The sequence below is a fragment of the Psittacula echo genome, assembly GCF_963264785.1.
Source record: "Psittacula echo genome assembly, chromosome: 8".
In the NCBI taxonomy this organism is placed as follows: Eukaryota; Metazoa; Chordata; class Aves; order Psittaciformes; family Psittacidae; genus Psittacula; species Psittacula echo.
In genome coordinates, this window is record NC_137744.1 from 17147613 (window position 1) to 17169742 (window position 22130).

General features: G+C 46.0%; 1 protein-coding gene across 1 annotated transcript in view; it reads right to left on the reverse strand.

Annotated features, from left to right (window-relative positions):
• Positions 1 to 22130, reverse strand: part of LOC308224774 (synaptotagmin-like protein 2) — a 73298-nt gene that overhangs the window by 12756 nt on the left and 38412 nt on the right. The window contains exons 2-8 of the mRNA XM_080624980.1: positions 19116 to 19243; positions 11758 to 12338; positions 9376 to 9527; positions 4509 to 4599; positions 2942 to 3023; positions 2694 to 2787; positions 977 to 2095 (exon numbers count right to left, since the gene is read on the reverse strand). Coding sequence (XP_080481106.1) covers positions 977 to 2095; positions 2694 to 2787; positions 2942 to 3023; positions 4509 to 4599; positions 9376 to 9527; positions 11758 to 11858 — 1639 coding nt within the window. The 5' untranslated portion in view covers positions 11859 to 12338; positions 19116 to 19243. The remainder of the gene's footprint in view (positions 1 to 976; positions 2096 to 2693; positions 2788 to 2941; positions 3024 to 4508; positions 4600 to 9375; positions 9528 to 11757; positions 12339 to 19115; positions 19244 to 22130) is intronic.

Below are 22130 nucleotides of genomic sequence, written 5' to 3' on the forward strand. Positions count from 1 at the left end.
AAGGTAAAAAACCTGAGAAACACAAGAATGATCTGGTATATAAAGGAAATGTTTGCATTCACCTGAAGTGCAACTCAGGATTTTCATAGAAATGTTATATGAGGTAAGAAATAAGCCAAGAAATGACACAGATAAAAATCAGATGAGTCTACAGAAAACCCTTTCAAACAGGTCTTACCCAGGTACATGAAGACAGGAAATATGAAAAAAAGAGATAAGAAGATCTCTCTTCCTAGGTCTTTGCTTGGCAGAGAGCAGAGCTGTGGGCAGAGCCCACATGTAAACCGAACTGCAATTAACAATAACTTTTGCTCACAGTAACAGCCACTATAAAAGTCCATCAAATCCAGAGGAAGAGGTTGATAAAGTAGTGATACTATTGACACCATCATGGAGAGAGCATGGTATCAGAACCCAGAAAGATCAGACTCTGTGCATACTTTGGTTGCAATTTAATATATAAATTCACTTGTGCCTTCCCAAAAGACCCAAAATATCACTTAAGCACTGACAGCCAGCAGCTGTATCAAGGCAGCCTAACAGCCAATGTAACATATTTGCTTTTTATTTCTTCTGCTTGTGGCAAACTTTCCTCTACCACCACAAAGAATTCCTCCAGACCCCCAGTGGAACAAACTACAGTCTTTCCAGGGTGTGAAATAAAAGAAGTTCCAGTGACCTGCTGTAGGTAGTTTTAAAAGAAAAGGAGGGCTGTCCCAAGCTGAGGTGTTTGTAGGGAAGGCAGGAGGGCTGGCAGCGGGGAGGAAGGCAAGAGAACACAGCATTGCCTCCTTTTACACTCACACCGCACTACACGAGATTTGTTTCCAGAGCTGTTTGCTAAACACACTCCACACATGCAACGTAGGATAAATGGACAAATGAAGAAAATGTGCAACATGTAGATGGGTTAGGGAAGAAAGCATGCTTGGGGATGACTACTGGGGTTTCAGGGTGAAGTTAGAGTCCTCAGTACCTGAGTAAACAGCCGAGTCTGTTCCCTGAACGGCTTCTCTCTCTCCAGCTGGCACACTGGCGGTTGGCTTGTCTGAAGGCTCACACGTTTTTCCCTCAGGCAGCTCTCCATTTACTTCCATGTTGCCATGAGTGCCCAAATCAGATCTTCCCTCTTTCTCATCATCGTTTTCACTATCTGTAAGCGCAGGCTCGATCAGTATTTGTACCCTGCTCGCCAGTGAATTCGCTGTGTACTTGGGCTCTTCTGTCAAGATAAACTCTGTGGGCGTCTCTGGCTCAAACGTGCTGCCAGACACTTCTTTGGTAGGAGACTCGATTTTGACGGAAGGCGCTCGCACAGGCAATCTGGATTTCTTGGAGCAGTGCTGTGCTGCCTTCTCATCCTTTGGCATCAGCAGCTTCCCATTGCTTTCACTCAGCGAGTTATTTCTTGTACCCAGGCCACCTTTGCTCTTGGCGTACGTGGATCTAGGAATGGTGGAAACCAAGCCCTTCCTTGCAGGGGCTACATAGCTTGGCTCTTCCTCACTAGAAGACAAGGTTATTGTCCTTTTGTGGGGGGTTCTTGTTTTGGGGAAGACACCAGGTTTTTCTTCGCTCTTGTGGTCTTGCCCAGATTGCACGGAGAGTGAGCGGCAGAGCTTGAACTGCCGGCCATCTGCCTCCCCACAGCGTGGGTCTGCCAGCACGCTGCCCGCTGCCCCAGAGTCTGCTCCCTTCTCCCAGAAGTTCTTCAAGTTCTTGAAGTGCTCACGATCAAGGCCAATATCCTCCTCTTTATTACTCATTGAGGAGATTGTATAGTTCACGCCTTGCTTCACAGCCTGGCTGCTTTCCCTCTCTGCAGCCATGGGTTTGGGGCTTGCCAGCAGCTCTCTCTTTGGGAGGGTGTTCTCTGTTGCCCCCACATTATTCACAAAGTGCTCAGGTCTGGGGAAAGTTCTGCTTGGTTTCCTCTTAACTGGTAATTTGCTGGGAGTGTAAGCTTCTTCAGGTGGAGTTTTTGGCCCCACTGTGGTGCCAGTCGCCCCAGCAACAGCTTCTCCTCCAGCCATGCTGCTGAGCTGATGCACAGCATCCTCTGAAAGTTTGGTGGGCAATGGAGATACTCCATGACCTACAAGAACAACAAATTCTCATAACCTCTCCCACCACATCACATCATATCTCTCTGGAAGGTCTGGGCTGCAGCTTCTCAAAGGGAAGCCAGAGGCAGTTTTCAGAAACCATCAATATGTTCCTAATTCTTCCCCATTTTGAGACTCTACAAGCTCTGAAAACGCCAGCCCTTCTCCCTGCAAAAGGCCATGGGAAAAATCCACTGAGCTCTAAATTGTTGCTGTGAGTTGGAGATGAGTTTGCGGCTTTGCTTTCAGTTTGACAGCTTTCCCACTGGCTATTTGCTGTGTACCAAAAATACACTATATATTCAAGGAAGGAAAGAGAAGTCACTTGGATCTCTAGATTAGAGTTGTGAGCCAAGAACAGAGTTTTAAACATACTGAGAGCCAGGAGAAGTTTCAGTCATTGGATCTTTTTTTCTTGGTCCCCGCTGCCTCGGGTATAACTCATTCAAATGTTGGCAGCCACTCTCACATGCCAAGATAAGAAATACTCTTTGTTACTCATTTGTACGCACACAAAAAACATCTTGTATCTTGGTGTTTGATGCTGAATAACAAAACCACCAATGGCTAACTAAACAAAACCCTTACCTTTTCTAGACAAATGCAAACTGTTTGTTGCAACCACAAATGGACTCGTTCCAGCTTCACTCTCTGAGGAAGAGACATCATGTATACTGGATCTCTGAATGGAAACAAACCCCATCAGAGTATATAAACTGGCAAGACTGAAAAAATGGCCACCAGTGCAGGCAGTCTGTGAAGCCACCACAAGTAGATACAGACTGCAAAGGTCTAGGAATAATGAAATGGAAGTGCAGAGGCTGTGCCTATATTACCTTGTGTGATGCAGACAGCAGGATAGGAAATCGTGGCTTCGGTTTTGGCAAGACTTTATGCTCCTCTGCAGGTGTGCTGGGTCTGTGAGAGAGGAGAAACGCCTGAGCAAGGAGACCAGTGGTAGTGATGTGCCTGGTAGGGTGATCTAGAAGTCTTCAACATCATCTCAGTTTTGCTTAGCTACTTTGCCACTTTTACCTGACTCAGCCCAATACAAGGCTGCCCAGAGCTGGTGCCTTCATCTATTTTCTCTGTTACTGCTTGGAAGGACTGGGAAACATGTTAAATGGCCTGAACTTGGAGTAAGGATGAGTCTGCATCAAGTACAGAACTTGCTCAAAAAAACCAATGGTGGCAACTTCTAGGTTTATTCAGACTTTCCCCTTCTGGGAGAAAACAGTAGGGAGAAACAGAGGAAGCAGCAGGGCCAGAATAGCCCAGGAGCCATGCAGGCGGGAGAGGCATTTCCATACTATGGTCCAGGAAGGAACAGGCCACACCTCCCAGTTCAGGCTAAAGGCATAACCAGATTGATGATGGATTTAGAAACTACAGGATAGTACAGGATATACATCTTCATGCGTGGAATGTTAAGTTAATTATTAACTGCCTATTAAATAAATGCAAGAAACACCTATCACAGGCAGTTTACTTAACTGTTTCTGCCACCTTTGGGAGTGTCTAGTGGTGGCTGCTCTCCAAGCTGCTGAGATTTCATATGGGAATGCTTTGTGCTTGGGGTCGGATGCAAAAAACAAAGCAAGTTGCTCCGGATTTAATCAAGCCCCCTCAAAAAACATTAGGACCATTGCTGTGTCAGTAAAGCAAAAGCATCTTGTTGACTCTTGCTGAGCTTGTTGACTCTTGATCCCTCATTAAGCAACACACAGTGATCAGCTGCAAGCAGTCTGGAAGTGTTGTCAAGGCCTGTATTTAATATTTAACTGGAGCAATTATGACCTGTGAAGAATGATTCCTAATTTTACTGACAAAAAAATGCAAATGAGATGGGAGCAACAATACACAAGTATGTGAATACTATAATGGCTTCTCCACAGTCCAAGAATATTGAGTGAGGTCACCGATTTACTTGTTGGGGTGCTTTTAGCGGGTTTCTGCTCAGTAAGCACAACATGAAAACCTATCGAGCCTTGATGGGGAGTGCTGAGCACTGCACACAGAGATTGGCACCAGCAGGAAATGAGCAGTTTCCTCAAACAATTCATTTTGTTAGTGTTGCTCCATGGCAAAAATTAAACAAATAAAACCATAATTACTTTGAAAAACTAACAGAATATCCTGACATTAGAGACAGCTTCCACTTTACTGACTCCTTATCGAATCATGCAGGAAGACTTTTCTGGGATAAGCACATTAATACTTCGTTATTAGGGGAGGACTGATATTCTGACAATTCCTGGAAAAAGGGTTTAAAAGTATCCTATATAACCTATTACTTACATAGCCTTGGGAACTCAATGAAAGACCAGGATTTAACGGGTAGCATTCAATTTTCATAAGAAGTAAGGGCAGCAGTCAGAGTATTATATGAGCAGCAGTGGTTACCTCTCCTCTCCAGCACCAGCAGTGTGCTCAGGGAAGGAAGGACTTGGGGAAGCTTTGCTTTCAAGACCTGTCTGGATGTGCTCGTTCTCATCTGTAATGTAACAGAGACAACTGAGAAATGACATTAAACTTGTTAATGATTTAAGCTAAATAAAACTAGTAATGGTGTCCTGGTGTGCAGCATCACCCACAACCCCCTCACAGCAAAGGCACCTCCAGACACCACGGGTCCAAGAGGCCACAGCGAGCAGCCCAGCACCTGGCATGCACCAAGAGCTGTCCCATCCCTGGAAACTCTCCCAGGACACTGCTGGGGCTGTCAATAAATTAATCCGTTCCAGGATTTAAATTCAGCCATTTCCTGTTTTGACTCAAGTCATCTGATCTTGGCAAACAAAGGAGAGGCCAACACAGTTAATGAGGAGATCCCTGTTATTTTTACTGGCACAAGGCTCAGCTATGTCTTCTAAGCTCTCAAAGACCCTGAAGAAAAAAACAATAGAAGACTGTAACCTTTACAGCAGCCTGCCAGGGAATAAAGCTGCATTACTCATTTTGCTGGCAAACAGGCATTCTACCTACTGCAGAACCAAAGGGATTAAACTCTCAAATAGCAATGAAAAACTAAGCTTGGTTTCTTCAACAAGACCTGCACATATTTATTCACATGCAGCCAGGTCTATTTTAAAGACTGAAACTGCCTGTTACAAAAACTGACAAATCCCTTTAGGATACATTTAATTACAGAATACAGCAGAATCAGGGGCTCAAAGGATTCAGATATGACATAAAATAATATAGTCTTGCTTTTTATCTGGTTAGGAAACTGCACTAAGCTCAAGAGCAGACATATGGAGAGGCTGTGCTACTAGTGTCCCACTGATGCTGCCCATGTGGTGTCATCCAGTGACAGCAGTCAGGTAACAGGGGTATCTGAAGATGGAGCTTCAATCCCCCATGCCTATGCAACCCTATGGAGAAAAAGGCTGCAGTCCCAGCTCTTCCTCCCTGCCCAGTGCCTGGACCTACAGTGCAGGGGACCATGGCACGCATTGCTTGGGGCTGTCTACATTAGGACCATGTGTCTGGCACATACATGAGAGGGAGCTGGGTGGCCCTGTGGTTTCTGCAAGCTGGGGAGTCACTCCTGCTGAGGCAGGGTCTGGTGGTGTAAGAATGAGCCAGGTTTAGAGAGCATGTCTCAGAGAGACTGTGTTTTGCCCATGTAAACAGTGATGAGCAGAAAGCATCACTGAACATCATTTTGGGAGAGACAAGCTGTGGTATAGCTGGTGGTACATGCAGACCTCATCACACACTGGCATACTGAGGAGAGTTTATTTATACAGCGAGTCACGTCCTCCTCTTCTGCTCCAGACCTGAGGGAGGGAGATGCCTCTGGAAGTAGAGGAACCAAACACAGAGCTCCCACGTTTCCCCTCTGCCTGTCATGGTTGAAGAGACCTTGACAACCAAAGACCGCATTCATTTCTCACCTCCCTTCCAAAGGCATTGTGTCATATTTGCTTTTCACTGACACTTCCCCCTCAGACAGAGTTCCCCCCTCCCGGCTGGCAGAGCCAGGAGGAGGTGTTTGCTTTCTCCCATTCAAATCACAGCCCTTCAAAATGGCTCAGCCACTGACACAGCTATACCTGGCTTCTATAACCTCAAGCAAATAGGTTATTAGTATGTTATAATCCATCAAGACAAGCAAAATGCCTTTGCTAACTTTAGGATGAGACACAATAAGAAGTAAATTAAAATAGAAATTAGTAGTGGCCTGACCAGTTTAACTTGTTCATAAATATGTTTATATACACATATATACAGCCACTCCTGCTTTAACACTTTAGCTGCTTTACCAATTTCTTATCACTCTAAGATGAAGACACTCAACACCTGGGGAAAGCACAGCTATCCATGCCATCAGGGCTGACTTGCCTCGGTGGGTGGATAAAATGGTCTCTCTCCTAGAAAATTTATGGCTGTCATCCATTGCACACAAGCTCAAAGAGAAGTTATCACCAAATTCATCCATCTGTGCTGTTGCAGTTTAAATATATATCTATCTATATATACCTATTATATAGGTTTATACTACTGCCAATTACTAATGTTTTCTATTATAATCAATACCAACTGTATTGATCCTCTTAGGGATCCACACAACCCTCCCTTCTGGAGGTTGAAACCCTCCTTCAGAAAAGGTCACTGGGCATTTCCACCCCTCTTCTGCCCACTTACCATGCAAACGGAATGCCAGCAACTATCTCAGCAGGGCTTTTCCATGCAGGAATTTTCTCATTTCACCCCCTAACACAGCCATCAAAGACCTAAATCAGGATTAACAGCTGGAGTCATGAGCATGTTACACTGATGTGGCTAAAGGAACACTCACCCCTTCATCACCTTGAAAGCCAACAGAAGGTGAACAACTCTGATCTTTTCAGAAGAAAGAAGAATAAAAGGTGTGAAGATGGCAAGCAAAGGCCCCTATCTCATCTACTGAAGATTGAACCATGAGCTGCACAGCCAAATGGTTTAAAGGGGCCTTGTCCTTGCTCCCAGATGGGCAAAGTGCTGCTCTGACCAGTGCAATGTTCTTGCTGACAAGTCAGTGAGAGCAGTGTTTGCCCTCATGTGTAATGGGATGCAATCTATATGTTAATGTTATGTTTATATGTTATATGTTATGTCACTGGAGGAGCTGAGCACACAACAGGCAACAGCAAGGTGAAAATAAAAGCTGCAGATTCTTGATCCTCAAGCAGTGCTGTAAAATGGCAGTGGGAAAAGAGGAAGGAAAAAGTCACATGTCATACCTGTACTTTACCGAAATAAGTCTGAAAATAGACAAAGAGAAAGAAAGGGAAGAAACAAAGTTGAAAAATAAATGTAGAGAGCTAAATCTAAATATAATTACTATAGTAATTTAGTAACATTTGCTTCTTCCTTCTTAAAACAGCATTAGTCAACTAATGCACATGCAAAGACATGCATATTACTGCTATATTAATGTGATTATTTCAGATGATAACCTAAGACCACACCTCAGACATGCACATCAGCACTGAAGGTTAAATTGAAACCAAATAGCACTTCAAATTTTGCTTTCCTGAAATGCGCAGCAAGCTAAAGGGGTTGATGGCTCTGGCAAGGCAAAAGGCGGATGAATCCAACTCACTGCTGGTCACTCGCTGAGCTGCACATGACGGCACATTTGTCTGACTCTTCATGCAAAGAGAGTGCAAGCACAAATGCACATACTCAAAAAGCAGAACATGCTCTGCAGAACTGGCCAAGGCCACTCTGTCAAGCTGGAAAAGGTTTTATATGTTTTAGGATTCTGGAGGGATGATAAAATAGTAAATTTAATGACATCATGAATGTTTAATACCAAGGATAAAAGAAACTTCATATGAAATATGATGGGCCAGTTCTGCATCAGATGCTCCAATGAATCTGTCCTAAGTTATGAGAGCTGTTGGGAATACGTAAAAAGCAAACACACAATGAGGCTATCGGTGAAGTCCCTAACCAGTGCTTAGCTCTGAGAATGTGTCTAAGTAATGTGAAGCTAAGAAGGCTATACTAAACCCAGGCGATTAACGTTAGAGACATATCCTGGCCAATGAGACCCACTATGCAAAGGAGTGATCTATATTGCTGCTGCCCCACAGCAGGAATGGGCAGCTGGGCCCAGGAAAGAGGGCTGAACTGAACTGGTGGAGATGACATTTCAGTTTTGGACAGATGGAAGATAAACCTTTATCTAACAGTAGCCTTCACTGCAAAAGAACAGAGCCCAAATATAGGGTCCTTGTATTAGGGACTGTGGTAGACTTTGCTCAGAGCTGTCTATCAATGCCATGGCTTCCCCAGAGCAGCAGCAGCCGCCATTAACTCACCAGCCAGGTCTGGGTCTCTGTCATTACCCACCCTGACAAACTACCAAGGAGATGGTGTGAGACTAGGCTGCAGTCCCATGGTCCAGCTGTGGAGTCAGCTGGCCTGTCTTCATGTTAAGGACTGGATGGAATCATCCCCAGTTCTGCTCTGCACAAATGCTCAGCACAAAGTGTCAGCTCTAGGCTGGACTCAAAGCACAGTCCTGCTCTTTTCACACGGCACTGATCTCTTCCCTGCCCTGAGCTGACAAATGTGATTTGATATGTTTTACATACCACCATGAGCGTTCATCTGCATGTCAAACAGCACAAAATACATCTGCTTCAAATTAGCACAAGCTCCCAAATACACTCTTGCTATGGCACAACAGCCTGGGTACCATTCAGACTCATCTGCAAAGCCTTTTCTACTTTGAAAACCACATTGTGCCTTGGACTTATTCCCCTGTAAAAAGCTAGACATGGACGCTCTCAAGTGGGCAAATATTTGCAGAGATGTGACTGACCCCACCACCCTGGAGGCTGTGAGAGCAGCTGCCTGGATGGCTTTGTCAGACCTCCCCAGGAACTGGGGTGAGGGGTGTGTTTGACCCACACATATCAGTTTGATGCCAGAAATTGCTCTGTATCATCCGTTTCCTTTTTTGCTTCTGTGGCAAGAAATGACACCAAAGACCTCTGACAAACACACATTTTGGAAGAAAGAAGCTCAAGTGCTGCGTGTAGGTGGTAAACAGCTTTTGCCTTGGTCCTCTGGCACACTGATTTTTATCTTGGGACCTGATTTTGACAATTAGGTATTTTTTTCTAGTACTGAAAGCTTTGCTGAGAATCCCCTTATCACAACACAAAGACTGGTCCTCAACAGGATCCGAGTACAGGGAGACCCCCATAACTTGACCACTTTTTTCTGGTCCATCAGTTTGTTTTCTTAAGATGCACACAAACACACTTACTTTCTAGTTTGCCCTTTTTCCTTCTAATCGATGCCCGAAGCAGATCCGATCCCTCTAAGTCTTCCTGGAATCGTTTTGCCTTCACTTCGGAAAACCATTCACCTGTCACAAACTTCTTTTTCTTTTCATCCTTGATAGAGCCTTGTATCCGCCTGCAAGTCAATGAGAACATTACACACCAAAAAGGTTTTGACTTCCCCTGAGGTACCTTCATAACAATGGTCTCTACAGTTCACCTGTCTTGATACTATGAAGGATTCAGAGATTATTCTCTGCAATCACAAGGGACAAACCAGCATTAAACCAGAACCTGATTTATTCTTTATCTGAAGTGGGAATGGAACCTTGTAAACACAGGCTTTCACCTCTTCCATGTTTTACAAATCCATATCCATCACCCAGCAAGGAGATGTGTCCATTTGCTTTGCAGCCCTGAGGGTTTGGGAAGGGGTGGGCCTGTTTGCAGGTCTTGCACTTCATTTTATTACTCTCTTTATAAGCAGCAAAGCCTTTTGGATCAAATCTGATAGAAACCATGGAAATAAATCATGTTATTTTGGGGAGCAACCTGTGCCTGCGGCGTTCTCACTGCACACTGCACAATTTCAGCACCCAAACAGCTAGCTTTCCTTCCTGAGCACAGCTCCTACTGTAACTGGCTCCAGCACACCCAGGGCTGGTTTTTGGCACCTAAACCCCTCAGAGCTCTGTTTGCTACCCTGTACGTTTAACCCTCCTCCAGTTACTCCGTTTTCACACCACAGCTTGCTGAATTAGCTGCCTTTCAGTGGGTGCTGCCTCCCACAGCTCACCACCATTCAGGGTCCCTGCGAGACCCGAGAGGCCAGAGGAAACTCCTACCTCAGTCCAATTCTCGCATGAAGAGGAGGCAAACCTCAGATAACCAAAGAGCCATGAAGAGTCATATTTGGCTGCCTAAAGACCAGAAGGGTGCAGGTATGGAATAACCAGGCCCAAGGCTCTGCAGACAGTGCTGGGGGGCCAGCAGCACTGACAGCCAGGGAGCTGCACATCTCCCACCCGGATCTGGGCTTTATCTGCCCCTATGATGATCTGAAGGTGCTAGGCCACAGGAGATGTACAAAGCTATTTTCATCTTGCTGACACCAGACCAGTGTAATGTGACTTCATTTCACCCAGCAGGCAGGTTGTGTTGGGGCCAAACATGCCTACACTTGCACCAAAGGTCTTACTGCATGTAGCCATACTGGCAGCAAGGGGCACTTGGCACCACCCTCGTCAGGATCTCACGCACTGTGTTCCCAACTGAAAGTGCAACAGCTTCCAAAGAGAAGCAAAACAAACCCAGAACCATTCAAACACTCTTTTCCCCAAAGCCTCAATGCAGAACAGAGATTTTGGTGCATTTCAGAAAAAGAAAAAATGAATAAAAAAATAAGAGAAAGCCTCGGTTCAATTCAGAGCAGATGCAGGAGCACACAGACACACACACCTCAAGCCCAAGCCTTGCGCATGCCACTACCAGTTCTGTTTCTGAGCAGAGGCCAGGGCACAGAGGGTCCCTGGAGCTGGCTGCAAAGCCACCCACCCCCCCTTTGAGCCATCCTTTCTACATGGGGCTTACTCTTTTCTGGCTGAACTGCCCGTCAAAGACTCACATCCTTAACAGAGGTAAACTGGCACAGTATCATCCACCCTCACTGAGCTACTCAATTCTTGCTGTGGAGAATCTGCTGCCAGCTTCCTGAGCCTGGTGCATACTGTCAACCCAGATGGTCTAATGGCTGGCATTTAAAAAGTGACAGCAGCAACAAGCAATCCCAGTCAACCAGACCTAAACTCCAGGATGGCCAGTGGCAATTGACCTGAACTGGCTCTGAAACAGCTCCTGCAACCTTTGGCAGATCAGGTAGCCTCTCAGTGCCCTTCTCTGCCTGCACAATGGATGCTGCATACACCACCCACCTCAAAGAGCACCAGAGGGACACAAAGCAGAGATGGGGATGTAGTCTTATTTTAAGGCACTCTGTGGGATTCTGTGCTACCAACTGAGGAAAACAAGGTAGCAGCACCTTCCCTGCTTGGACCTCTGACAATGAGAAATCAGCACCTTCCTCCCCAGGGCAGGAAAGGGATGATTTCCCTTGAGGGCTACTGATTAACTCGAAGGACAGTCTAGTCTTGCAGAGGAAGGACAGCAGCGACAGCAGGATGGCTGAGAAAGCAGGAGATGCAATGAAAAGATCCATCAGGATCTGAGCAAGAAGGAACAGCACTTGTGCACCTGCATCGTTCCTTGCTGCACACACACATACACACACAAAACACCTCTCTAAAAGAGGTAAAAAATAATGCCCCCAGGAGAAGCTCACATCCTGCTGTTACTGCATGCTTTCTCACCTGATACGATCCCCATCCTTCTTCTTCAGCTCTGCATCTCTCTGCAAAACCTTCATCAGTTTCTCATACTCCTCTTCAGTCAGGAAGCTCAAGTCCAACATCTTCCCTGCAATCTTCTTCACTTCTTCAGACAGCTGAAGCAATGACACACCAGGAACTAATGCAGCCCAGACTGCAGCAATGCCATGGGCAGCCCCACGTACCCTCCCTGGTGCACTGAGCTGAGCAAGACGTGGCTGGAGAAAACAGGCTTCACAACAGCATGGCTGGGTGGGAGCTGTGTTAGCACCTGGACTGGCAGTGCCAGGCTCCTCACTGGCATGCTCCTCTGAGCTGCATGCCTTCCCCTGCCAGGGAAGTGCTCTCAGCAAAATTCTGCTCCTTCCTTTTCCTTCAGGCACAGTCGCAGCCACTTGGAAGCCAATGTCAATCAAACAGGCAAGCACGGGAAGGGGCGAGCTCGCTGCCCGCCTCAGCCGCCTCAACAGGCACAAAAGCTCATCTCACCCACAGCAACTCCAGCACCTCTGGCATGCGCTTTCTTCAGTGGGGAAGTCTGCCTCCGTGGAGCTCAAGCATCCCTGCAAAGAAATAACACCGACATGCCTCTTACGATAAGCACGACATATGGTAACCAAATGTGTACATTGGGGGTTTTTATTTGCTCTTCAGCACAAGTTCCAAAACAAGCTGCCCTACTTTCCTCTCTGTCCTACAGCTCCTCACGCAGTATTAACCTTACCAAGACAATGTTTCATTTTAGCCACTTTCCTACTAACAGGTAAATACTTGACTCAGCATGCTCCGAGCAAAACATGCATCTAAATTACTGAACTGCTTGCTTGCTTTTTACCTTCTTTTCCTTACTTCTTTCTGACCTAAATGAGACCCAGGATAAGCAGCCAACCTTCGGAAAGCAATCTGAAAGTCTTAATTGCTGCAAGTTATGCCATAAAATACCAGAGGCTGCTCATTCTCTAATGTGTGTGCACTTCGCTTTATGCTGCACTGACATTTGCTATTCAAACAGCATGGGTGCAGATCACTTGGTGTTTCAACAGACACTGAGAATGGCCAGAGGCTCCAGGGCGTGGAGGAAGAGTAAATCATCTGTTGCTTTGCTACTTTCTTCCTTTTCCACTCTCCTGGCCAACTCGAGGGCAATAAGGCACACCTCCAAGGGAGCAGAAGTTCTGCTGGCTCTAGGTAGGCAGTTTCCAGCTCACCAGGTGGGATCTTTCCATTGTTTCCAAGCCTGTCAGGTGACTGTGGGTTTCAACATACTTGGCTTTCTCTCCCAAAGCCACAGCCTTGGGAGTCAGGTCATTAAAAGTGAGTACATTCCAGCTTTCATGTCAAACATCATCTGAAGGTCATCAGGCCTGCCCCCATCAGGCCATCCTCTATCACCCCTACTCTCTGTCTGATCTACCCCTTTGAAGATGGCAACCACAGCCCCCCTGGGCCACCCATTTCAGCATTTAGTTAACTGGCAGCAAGCAACTTCCTCCTGTTGCCCCAGATCATCCTGATAGATGTCAGCCCATCCTATTCCACTATGGGGATGCTCCCTTTTCTGCCATCCTCACAGGGTTTCACACCTCAGCCTCCATGTTAACCAACCTCAGCAATTTTAGGTACCTCCAAGGCGGGGTTTTCTTCTTTGGACTGTCTCCAGATGGTGCACCTATTCCTTAAACTGACATATCCAAAGTAGAGCACAAGTATCCCAATGAACTCTGGTCATTCAACATCATTTCACAGATTTACATTATTTTATGGATGACACACTCCCAAATGTTTGCCTTTTTCAACATGTTAGAAGCAAGAATAGGCATCTGACTTTAGTCCTTATAAAGAAACACCACAGAACACTGCATTGGCTTGTAAAAGGAATGGACATTGTCATAAAAACTCTTAATTATTTGAAAAAGATTTTTGAAGGAAAGGAAACAACATCTCGTATTTCTTTGAGGCAAGTATGGCTGTGCTATAATTACAGTCTTTATCACCTGAGAAACTATTGACACCACTCTAAACAGTTAAAGCAGAAACAGTAATAAAGAGCCCTAATGAATCTCCACTGCTTCAACCTACATTTCATTCAGCTTGGTACAGCTCTTCCATGCTTGGTTCCAAGCATCCACTCTCTCTGGCTCTCAGGCACAATCCTGCTTCTACAAAGACATTTACAGCAATTTCTAGGACAGATTTTATTTTGAAGGCAGTATCTGGGGACACAGCTTGCACAGGATTTGCTTCTCGAGAACTTTTATTTATTTTTAACAAACCCACGATGTGTGGGCTGAAAATACTTCAGAAAAACTTCAGCAAAGACTCATGCTTATTCATCAGGATGGTAGTCAATTAGAAAAAGAATAACAGCTACTTCTTTATAAATAGCCTTTTTATCCCTGGGAATATTTTGTCTTCCTGGAATAGTAATAGTCTTCCAATACCTAAAGAGGTCTACAAGAAATCTGGAGAAGGACTTTTTAGAAGGGTATGTACTGACAGGACAAAGGGGAATGGCTTTAAACTGACAGAGGGGAAATTGAGATGAACTCTTAGGCAAAAGTTCTTCCCAATGAGGGTGCTGAGGCACTGGCACAGGGTGCCCAGAGAAGCTGTGGCTGCCCCATCCTTGGCAGTGTTCAAGGCCAGGTTGGACGGGGCTTGGAGGAACCTGCTCTAGTGGAAGGTGTCCCTGCCTGTGGCAGGGGGTTGGAACTGGATGAGTTTTCAGGTCCCTTCCAACCCAAAGCATTCTATGATTCTATGAATAGCTGCATTAGAAGGAAAAGGTTAACAGAAACCAACAGAAGCCAAATCCTTCTTTTGTTCTAGTTATACATCAAACCACTTAATGCATTCACTGTGGGAAAGCTGATCCAGAAGACAATCCACCTTGGATTTTGCTGGCAGGCTCAGGAGCTGCAAAGCTGTCAATCCAGGCCTGCAGGAGTAAACAAGGCTGGGAAATTATCTCCATATGCAGCATGATCATGGGGCTGTCCCAGCTGCGACTTGAGCTTTTGTAACCTCTGATGGGTGCACCGTACTGCTGCGTCTTGGACGTGGCAGGGGCTTGAAACAGGAGAACCCACCATTAATCACTCAGGAGAGCGTGTTATTTGTTTACTTGGGTCTGCAAGCACAATAGATTAAGGATACAAACCAACTGACATGTACAGAGTGTTATCAGGCTGGCACACTGCACTGTACAGAATCATCACCTGCTCCCCAAATTGCTTAATCCTACAGCTCACACACTCCTTAAACAGCATCACGCAGCTTTGATTTGCTTTGCTAGATTGCACATAATCCTCTTCCGTCTCCAAGTCTTGTTAATGAACAGCTTGGAGACCACCAGGATCGTGCAGTACAAACACCCAAATCCATAAGAAAGCCAGGACCCCACGGCTTTCACAGACAGGGCCACTTTCTGTGTGTCCTGCCCAGCCCCCGCCACCTCTGTGAACAGCAAGGAAGGGAAAGACAAAAGCCTGGCAGATGTGTAGGGCAATGATGGGAGTCATCGGGCAGCACTGGAGCAGATTTTACCCTAAACTTGGACCTGTTAAGCGCAAGAACCCTCATGAGCCCGATGATGTAAACTGGTTTTGGACGAACAGTGACAAGTAAAAAGAAAGTAGCACTGTCCTTACCTCCTGCCGGTGGGAGACCCTCCTAGGTCAGGACTGAATTCTTCACAGGGTGCTGAGGTGCAGGCACAGGGTGCCCAGAGAAGCTGTGGCTGCCCCATCCCTGGCAGTGTTCAAGGCCAGGTTGGACACCGGGGCTTGGAGCAATCTGCTCTAGTGGAAGGTGTCCCTGCCCGGGGCAGGGGGTTGGAACTGGACAAGCTTTAAGGTTCCTTCCAACCCAACCCATTCTGTGATGATTGCTCTGTGGCAACAGGAGCAAAACAGAGTCTGCTTAAAGACCAAAGCCCCATGCAGAGCCAATTCAGGCTGCTCTCAGGCACTGCACCACCACTATGCCTCCATGGAGAGGGAGCAGCCCTGCTTCGGTTCTGCCACTTGTCACAAGAAAGCAGATGGGCAAAATGGATTGTTAAGACTGCAGGAAAGACCATAAATCCAGAGGAGTGCACTGGATATCCAAAGGATTTTCCTCCCTCTAACTGCTTTTCTGGGGAGGAGAACATCACAAAGAGATCGACTCATGCACCCACCCGTGTTGACAAACGCTGGGTGTGGAGGCAAGCAGAAGCATGACCTATCATGTGGCATAACTGGCTACATCTCTCATTGTGATAGCTCTTGATTTCTTGTGGCTGCCTCCCCAGAAAGATGCAAATGTTCCAGTCACCAGGGAAGATCCATGACAGTGTTATGCTGCTGTGCAGCTTGTCAAACCCAGAACCCAAGCATGTTCCATTGGAACTGCATCCTGGAATGTGCACATTTTATCTCCCAACAGATTTTCAGCGTCCAGTTAGAAATATAGGAAAGGCCATACACAGCTAAGCTGAGGGTCCCTGTAAGGCACTAGTTTTATCTTCCATCTAGGCTAACAGCATACTGCAGGAGAGGGTACAGTGAACTGTCCTGTGCTCCAGCTTCCGGCAAGGTACAGGGCAGGGACTCCCTGAAACAGGGGCAATGTTTCTGTATTTCACAGAGTTTTTCTAATTACTTTCTAAACTCGCATTAATTTTAAGCATTTGCAATATTCTCAAAGTCCCACAGCCTCATTACGCTTTAATCCACCAGTTGCTTGCTTCATTTGATATCCCCAAGCATTTGATCAGAAAAAACAGTAAGAATTACTCTGCACTCACCTACTTCATGTTGTTCATTTTGCAGACCTGTTTCACAGCCACGGTTTCTCTTCCAGAGAAAAGAAGCTTGCTGTTTGCTCATCCCAGGTGTTACTCAGCTTTGATCATTTCTCACGCCTTTCTCTGCCCCCATTTAGCTTACTACAGAACTGCTCAGCAGTGTTTTGGTGCAAAAGGGCTTTTCCCTACAGCTGCAACCCCAATCTTCACCTGTGAGACTGGTTCTGCAGTGCCAGGAGAGGCAGCGTGAGCAGTGCCCAGCTGCAGCTCTGCAGCCAGAAGGGAGACAGGGAATGTCAGCCTTCATGTGGGGCACAGCTAACAGCTCTGCCAGCCCCTTGGAGAGAGGATTGCTCTGATCACCTGCAGAAAGGTAAGAAGGATACTAATGGATTAATAAACCTTCCCTTTGTCACCTGCTTGCACTGTGCACCAGCATAGAGCAGTGTGACTTGGGAACAACAGCAGTCCTGTATGTTTTGGAGCTGACAGACAGGGAAAGGCCAAGTGCTGAGCGTGGCCCTGAGGAGACTCCTGTTTAAGCCAATCAAGACATGAAAATTCATGACCTGTCCAAAACTCCTCCTTTCCCCCTTTAGCAAAGCATTAAGCAGCAGTGTGACATGCATTCCCTAGCACCAACCCAGTTTCCAGCACCTGAAAGTGAAGGGTCAAATAAACACCAACCTTCCTCCTGCCGAGTGCAACATCCTCTTGCAGGGAGCACACCTGCACTGGGCACACCGAACGAACGCACATTTGGACAGCCTGCAGCCTGGACAATGCTCACTTCCTCGTTCCCCACACATGTAATCACAACCAACTGAATTACCTGTGCCAATGTCCTGCCTCCTCTCACTTAGAGCCCCAGGTAAAAAGCTCCTTCTTTGTACTGCATTTTTGCTTTATTTCTGGGAGGTCTAACTCATCTCCAGCTCAAAACAGAGCTATGTTAAAGCTCTTCATACCTAACCAGGGTACAGACTGCTCAGATGCACAGGACCAGCTCAGTGTTCTTGCTGTCAGCTGCCTACACACACAATTATCTACAGACCACCTGCAGGGCACTCCAGCCTTGGTTCTGATTCCTCAGCACACGTTTCCTCGCCAAGCTGCATGTCTTCCTCAGGACCGGAATGTGCACAGATTAATAACATACACCACAGGCCAAGCAGATTTCACTGACCAGACACTGCACTGTGTGCAAAGGAAGAGGATGAGTTTAGGAACTTTTACCTCCCAATTTGGCAGTCAGGACCCATAAATGATGACAGTATTTAACACCCCAATTTTATCCCCTAGGTCAGCCTAGGTCCATCCAGACCCACTTCACCCTTTGAGACCTGGAGCTGCACATAGGTCCATGTAATAAAGATATGAAAACATCCCTACCTAAAACAAAAAAAGCCAGAACAGATAATACTGACCTCACAAGGCTATTCATAGCCAAATTAAAATAGCAGCAGGCTGGAAAGGCTGCTTGCCTCTGTCCATACCTCTTTATCACATATCCTGTCACAATGTAAGGAAATGACCTCCTTTTGCTTTACAATGTGTGGACACTTCCCAATACCCTTGTTAGTCAAGGCAGTTCTTCTAGGGCAAGTCAAAACCAAGAGTAGCATTGTATTAAGAACGATGGATGTGGTCCTGGCACCCACAATCATACTGCAGTTCCTAATACATACCGTAATTAACAGCACCAGAAAGACTTGGTGCCAACACTGCCGTACCTATAGAGAGTCCACGATCAGCCTTGTCCCTGTCCCTGTCTCATGCTGGAGAATCCAGCTCTACTCTTCCCTCCATCTGATCTTTTCTGCTGTCAGTACCATGGAATATGTAGAGGTATTGCCATCACTATTTTACATGCAAAACACTGACAGCTATTATAATGCTCACAGGCATAATACTATGACGTTTCATTAATGTCCTTTATCAGCCGAGAGGAAATAAAACCCAGACCACCTCTCTGTGTGAGGAATGAGCTGAAAACCAGTGTAAAAACCTCCTACCCATGGGAGCTGGACCGCATCTCCCTGCCCCGAGTCTGATGCTGTGGAAAGGGAGCAGTGCAATTCCAGTTTCCACCCAGTGCAGAAGCTTGCCTACGGCTGCAGCCTGCATGAGTTGCAGTCACTGGGAGAAACGGCAGTCCTGTGCTGGGAAGCCACAAGCCAACGGGGCTGCCATGGCAGAAGGGACTCAGATGTCTGAGTCTCACTTAGACCTGAGCCAGCTCGACTGATGTAAGTGCTCCCTTCTACGCACAGAAAGCCCTCAAGGTGCAGTAATACAGGTAGAAATGGTATTGCACAAGCCTACAAACATTGCTTTTAAAGTACCAAATGGCTGGATAACAGCAAGTGCAGTCATTGTGTAATCTTCACGCTGAATTTCAGGTGCTACCCAGGTAGCCAAGGGCTGTTCCACTGAAAAGGCACACAGCTGAGCAGCACCTACACAGGTATATTCTGCCTGTGATTGCAATCACACCACTAACCCTCTTTCTCCCTCTCACTGTGATATAGTAAATATATAAAATACCTACGTTTTGGTTAGCCATTGCGAAGTGAAGCTCCACAGCTCTTCAAAGGTGCATCATTTTCTCAACATCTGCAAGATGCCACTTGTAGCTGTGGACTGTCTAATCCTTCACAGACCAAAGGCAGCCGTGAGCTAAGAGAAAAAAGAACGTATTTAAGGTACCTGTTTTCTGAAAAGCTATTCCACTAAAAATGCTGCGGCTGCACTGTCTGCAATGGTATTTTGTCTGACTTGTCCCACTAAAAGGAGAGAAAAGAAGTTGTCTGTTTCTACCCCCCAAAAAATCCTAACCAACTAGGTCATACAGAAATGGCCTTCAGATGAGAGACAGCTGATAACGAATAACATCAAACAAAGCAGGCAATTGTGGTCTTCCAGGGCAGTTAATGTATAAATGCCATCACACAAATCTGTCACCATCACACAGGGAACGTTAGGGTCAAATACCTGGCTCATTTGGTCTCACCAATCTCCAAATGCCAAAATTACTCAAGCTCAACTAATCACAGACTTCATACAGATTTTTCTCTATTCAGTGAGGGCTGTACAGGACACGATGTACCGTTTCCACCTCACACACAACAATGGTGTTATCACCATCACTGATGGTGATGATGCACCAATGCTACATTGGTAGCTGGTGTCAACTGAAAACCACCACTAAAGGCAGCTCTGGCAGGTCCTGAGGGAAGACAGCAGCTCTGACCCCAGTACTGGTTCTTCACTCCCATGTGCATCCCAGAACAATACAATCTCCTCAGTTCATTGGAAGCACAGCCTCGGGTAGTTTCTCTCAGGTTCAATCACTGTCTCACATTATACTTTCCAATAATGTTCAGCACGATAGAGAATCTCGGCTATTTCATTAAAATCTGTTTCCTCCTCCTCCCCCCGGGCAGCTTTAGTGAAGGACGTCCATTGATCAAGAATGGCCCTGAGATGTTCTTAGGTACATAGGAATTGCAGGAATTCATCAGAGCAAGAAGGTCTCTAGCCCAACCCCTGACAGCCACCAGTAGAAGATATTTCAGAATAACAATACAATGCTATGCCTAAAGAACCTGAGTAAACTCCCCTATTCAGAGCATGTGGGGAATGCGTAACTGAGGAAACGCTCTGCTGACCACATTAGAATAGAGTGAACTCTGCTTATTTGCACTCAGCCTCAGCAATATCACTGCTTCCAAAGAAAGTATGAGACCCACAGCATTAAAGAAGGTTGTGTCAAGGCTTCAGCTTCCTTTTATAAGAAAAGGATGCATAAGAATTTTTTTCCCTTATGCATTTATGCAATGTAACTCTCACGAGTAATTACCTACACTGAACTGTACTCATTTCCTTCTAGCATGGAAGTGCATGGGCGGAATTTGCATTACATACAATTTACTTCCTTTTATCCATTTTTAATTTAATGAACCATCCTAGGGTTACTCCCTAGGGTAAACAAAAGACTGAGCCTCCTAGTCCTAACCATGATTTCCTAGAGCCATTATCACCAAAAAGAAAATCATCAGAAGAGAAGTGTGACTCAGACTCGTTCAGGCCAATAAACTAAAGCACTGGATTATCAGTTTAAGTATTTGAGCCTTCTGTTTATTTCGTAGGTGAGGACTATTTGCAGATCTTGCAGGATGTAGCTCATTGTAATTCTGCAGATTGCGAGAACACAAATAAACAAGCACAGCGGCCAGTGACACCGAGAAACCCTCTAATATCCCATTGAACAAGGGTGGCTGTGTCCCAGCTGTAAGAGAGGATGCCAGTGTTCCAGAGACCTCATTGTCTGTCACCCTGCCAGCCCCAACACAGGCAGAGAGCAGAGGGAAGCTCTCCCACACCACCACTAAGTGCACTTGGCTTTGGGGTGGGAGGCAGAGGATTGTGCTGAGGTTTGGTTAAATCTGCACTTACATCCTCAAGAAAACTGAGTTTTAAAAGAATTTGCAGCTCCCTGGTTATTAGCTCACAACAAGCTTCATCCCCATGGCTCAGCTGTGAGCCAGTTGATCGCTCCTCATACCAGTTGTGCTGCATTTCTGCTGCACTAACATTTCCATCAGAGAAGTATCTTGGTGTCCAAGCTTCTTGCTCAGCCAAGGGAGAAAACTCACATTAAAGCAGCTTTAAAGAACCCAGTTGTTCTGCTAGCAGTTTTAGATGCCACATGGTATGAAGGTTACTCCTAAAAGCATCTTTCCAGTGGTTGTACCTGAAAAGGCAACAATATATGGTAGCTGAAAGTGAGAAATTAGCAGCTTAAAGCTAGACCAGTGCAGGTGAAGGTTACTTATTTAGACTCATCATCTCCCTGTCCCCAGTGGTCACTCACTCATCCTCACAACCCAGATATTGTCAATAGGAAAAAGGGAGATGGAAGACAAGTTTTGACCAAGATCAAACAAAGAAACTGCAGGACTAAAAGGTGAAGAAAATAGCAGCCACCCGTGAGCACTTCTGGCTTTTGGTTTTGACCCTGAAAAATATTTGCTGGCCTCAAGTCTGCTTCTTTCCAAAAGCAATTCCTCCCTGTTTGTCCCCAGTGGTGACATGTTGTAAATTGCTCCTGACCCTGCTTGTTCTGCCCCAGTAATACTGAGCTTGCAACACCTGCCTGCCCATCTGGAACTGGTTAGGAACCCTCACAACCAGAAGCCATTTTACTGGGGGAAAAAAAAAACAGCCCACAAAGCCAAAACAGCAAAAAACCCCACCAAAACTGCTCATTTTGTAATGCGGAGGAGCTCAGAAGTAAAAAATACGCGGGGCCTAATTCCTGTGTACTCCTCTGCCTGCTGAGCTCAATGGCACGAAGCAGACCATGGTGCTAAACCCCACAGGAAACCAGTGCTGCTTGTTTAGGAAACACTGCACACTGTGGGATCCTTCCTTCTGGTCAGTGATTCTTTCTAAGCCTCAGCCATGCCTGGATGATTCTGGAATAACTCAAAAATGGAATGAAGGTAAATGCAAAACAGCAGGGTGCATCTCATCATTGCTTAATATGAAGCGTATTTGGAAG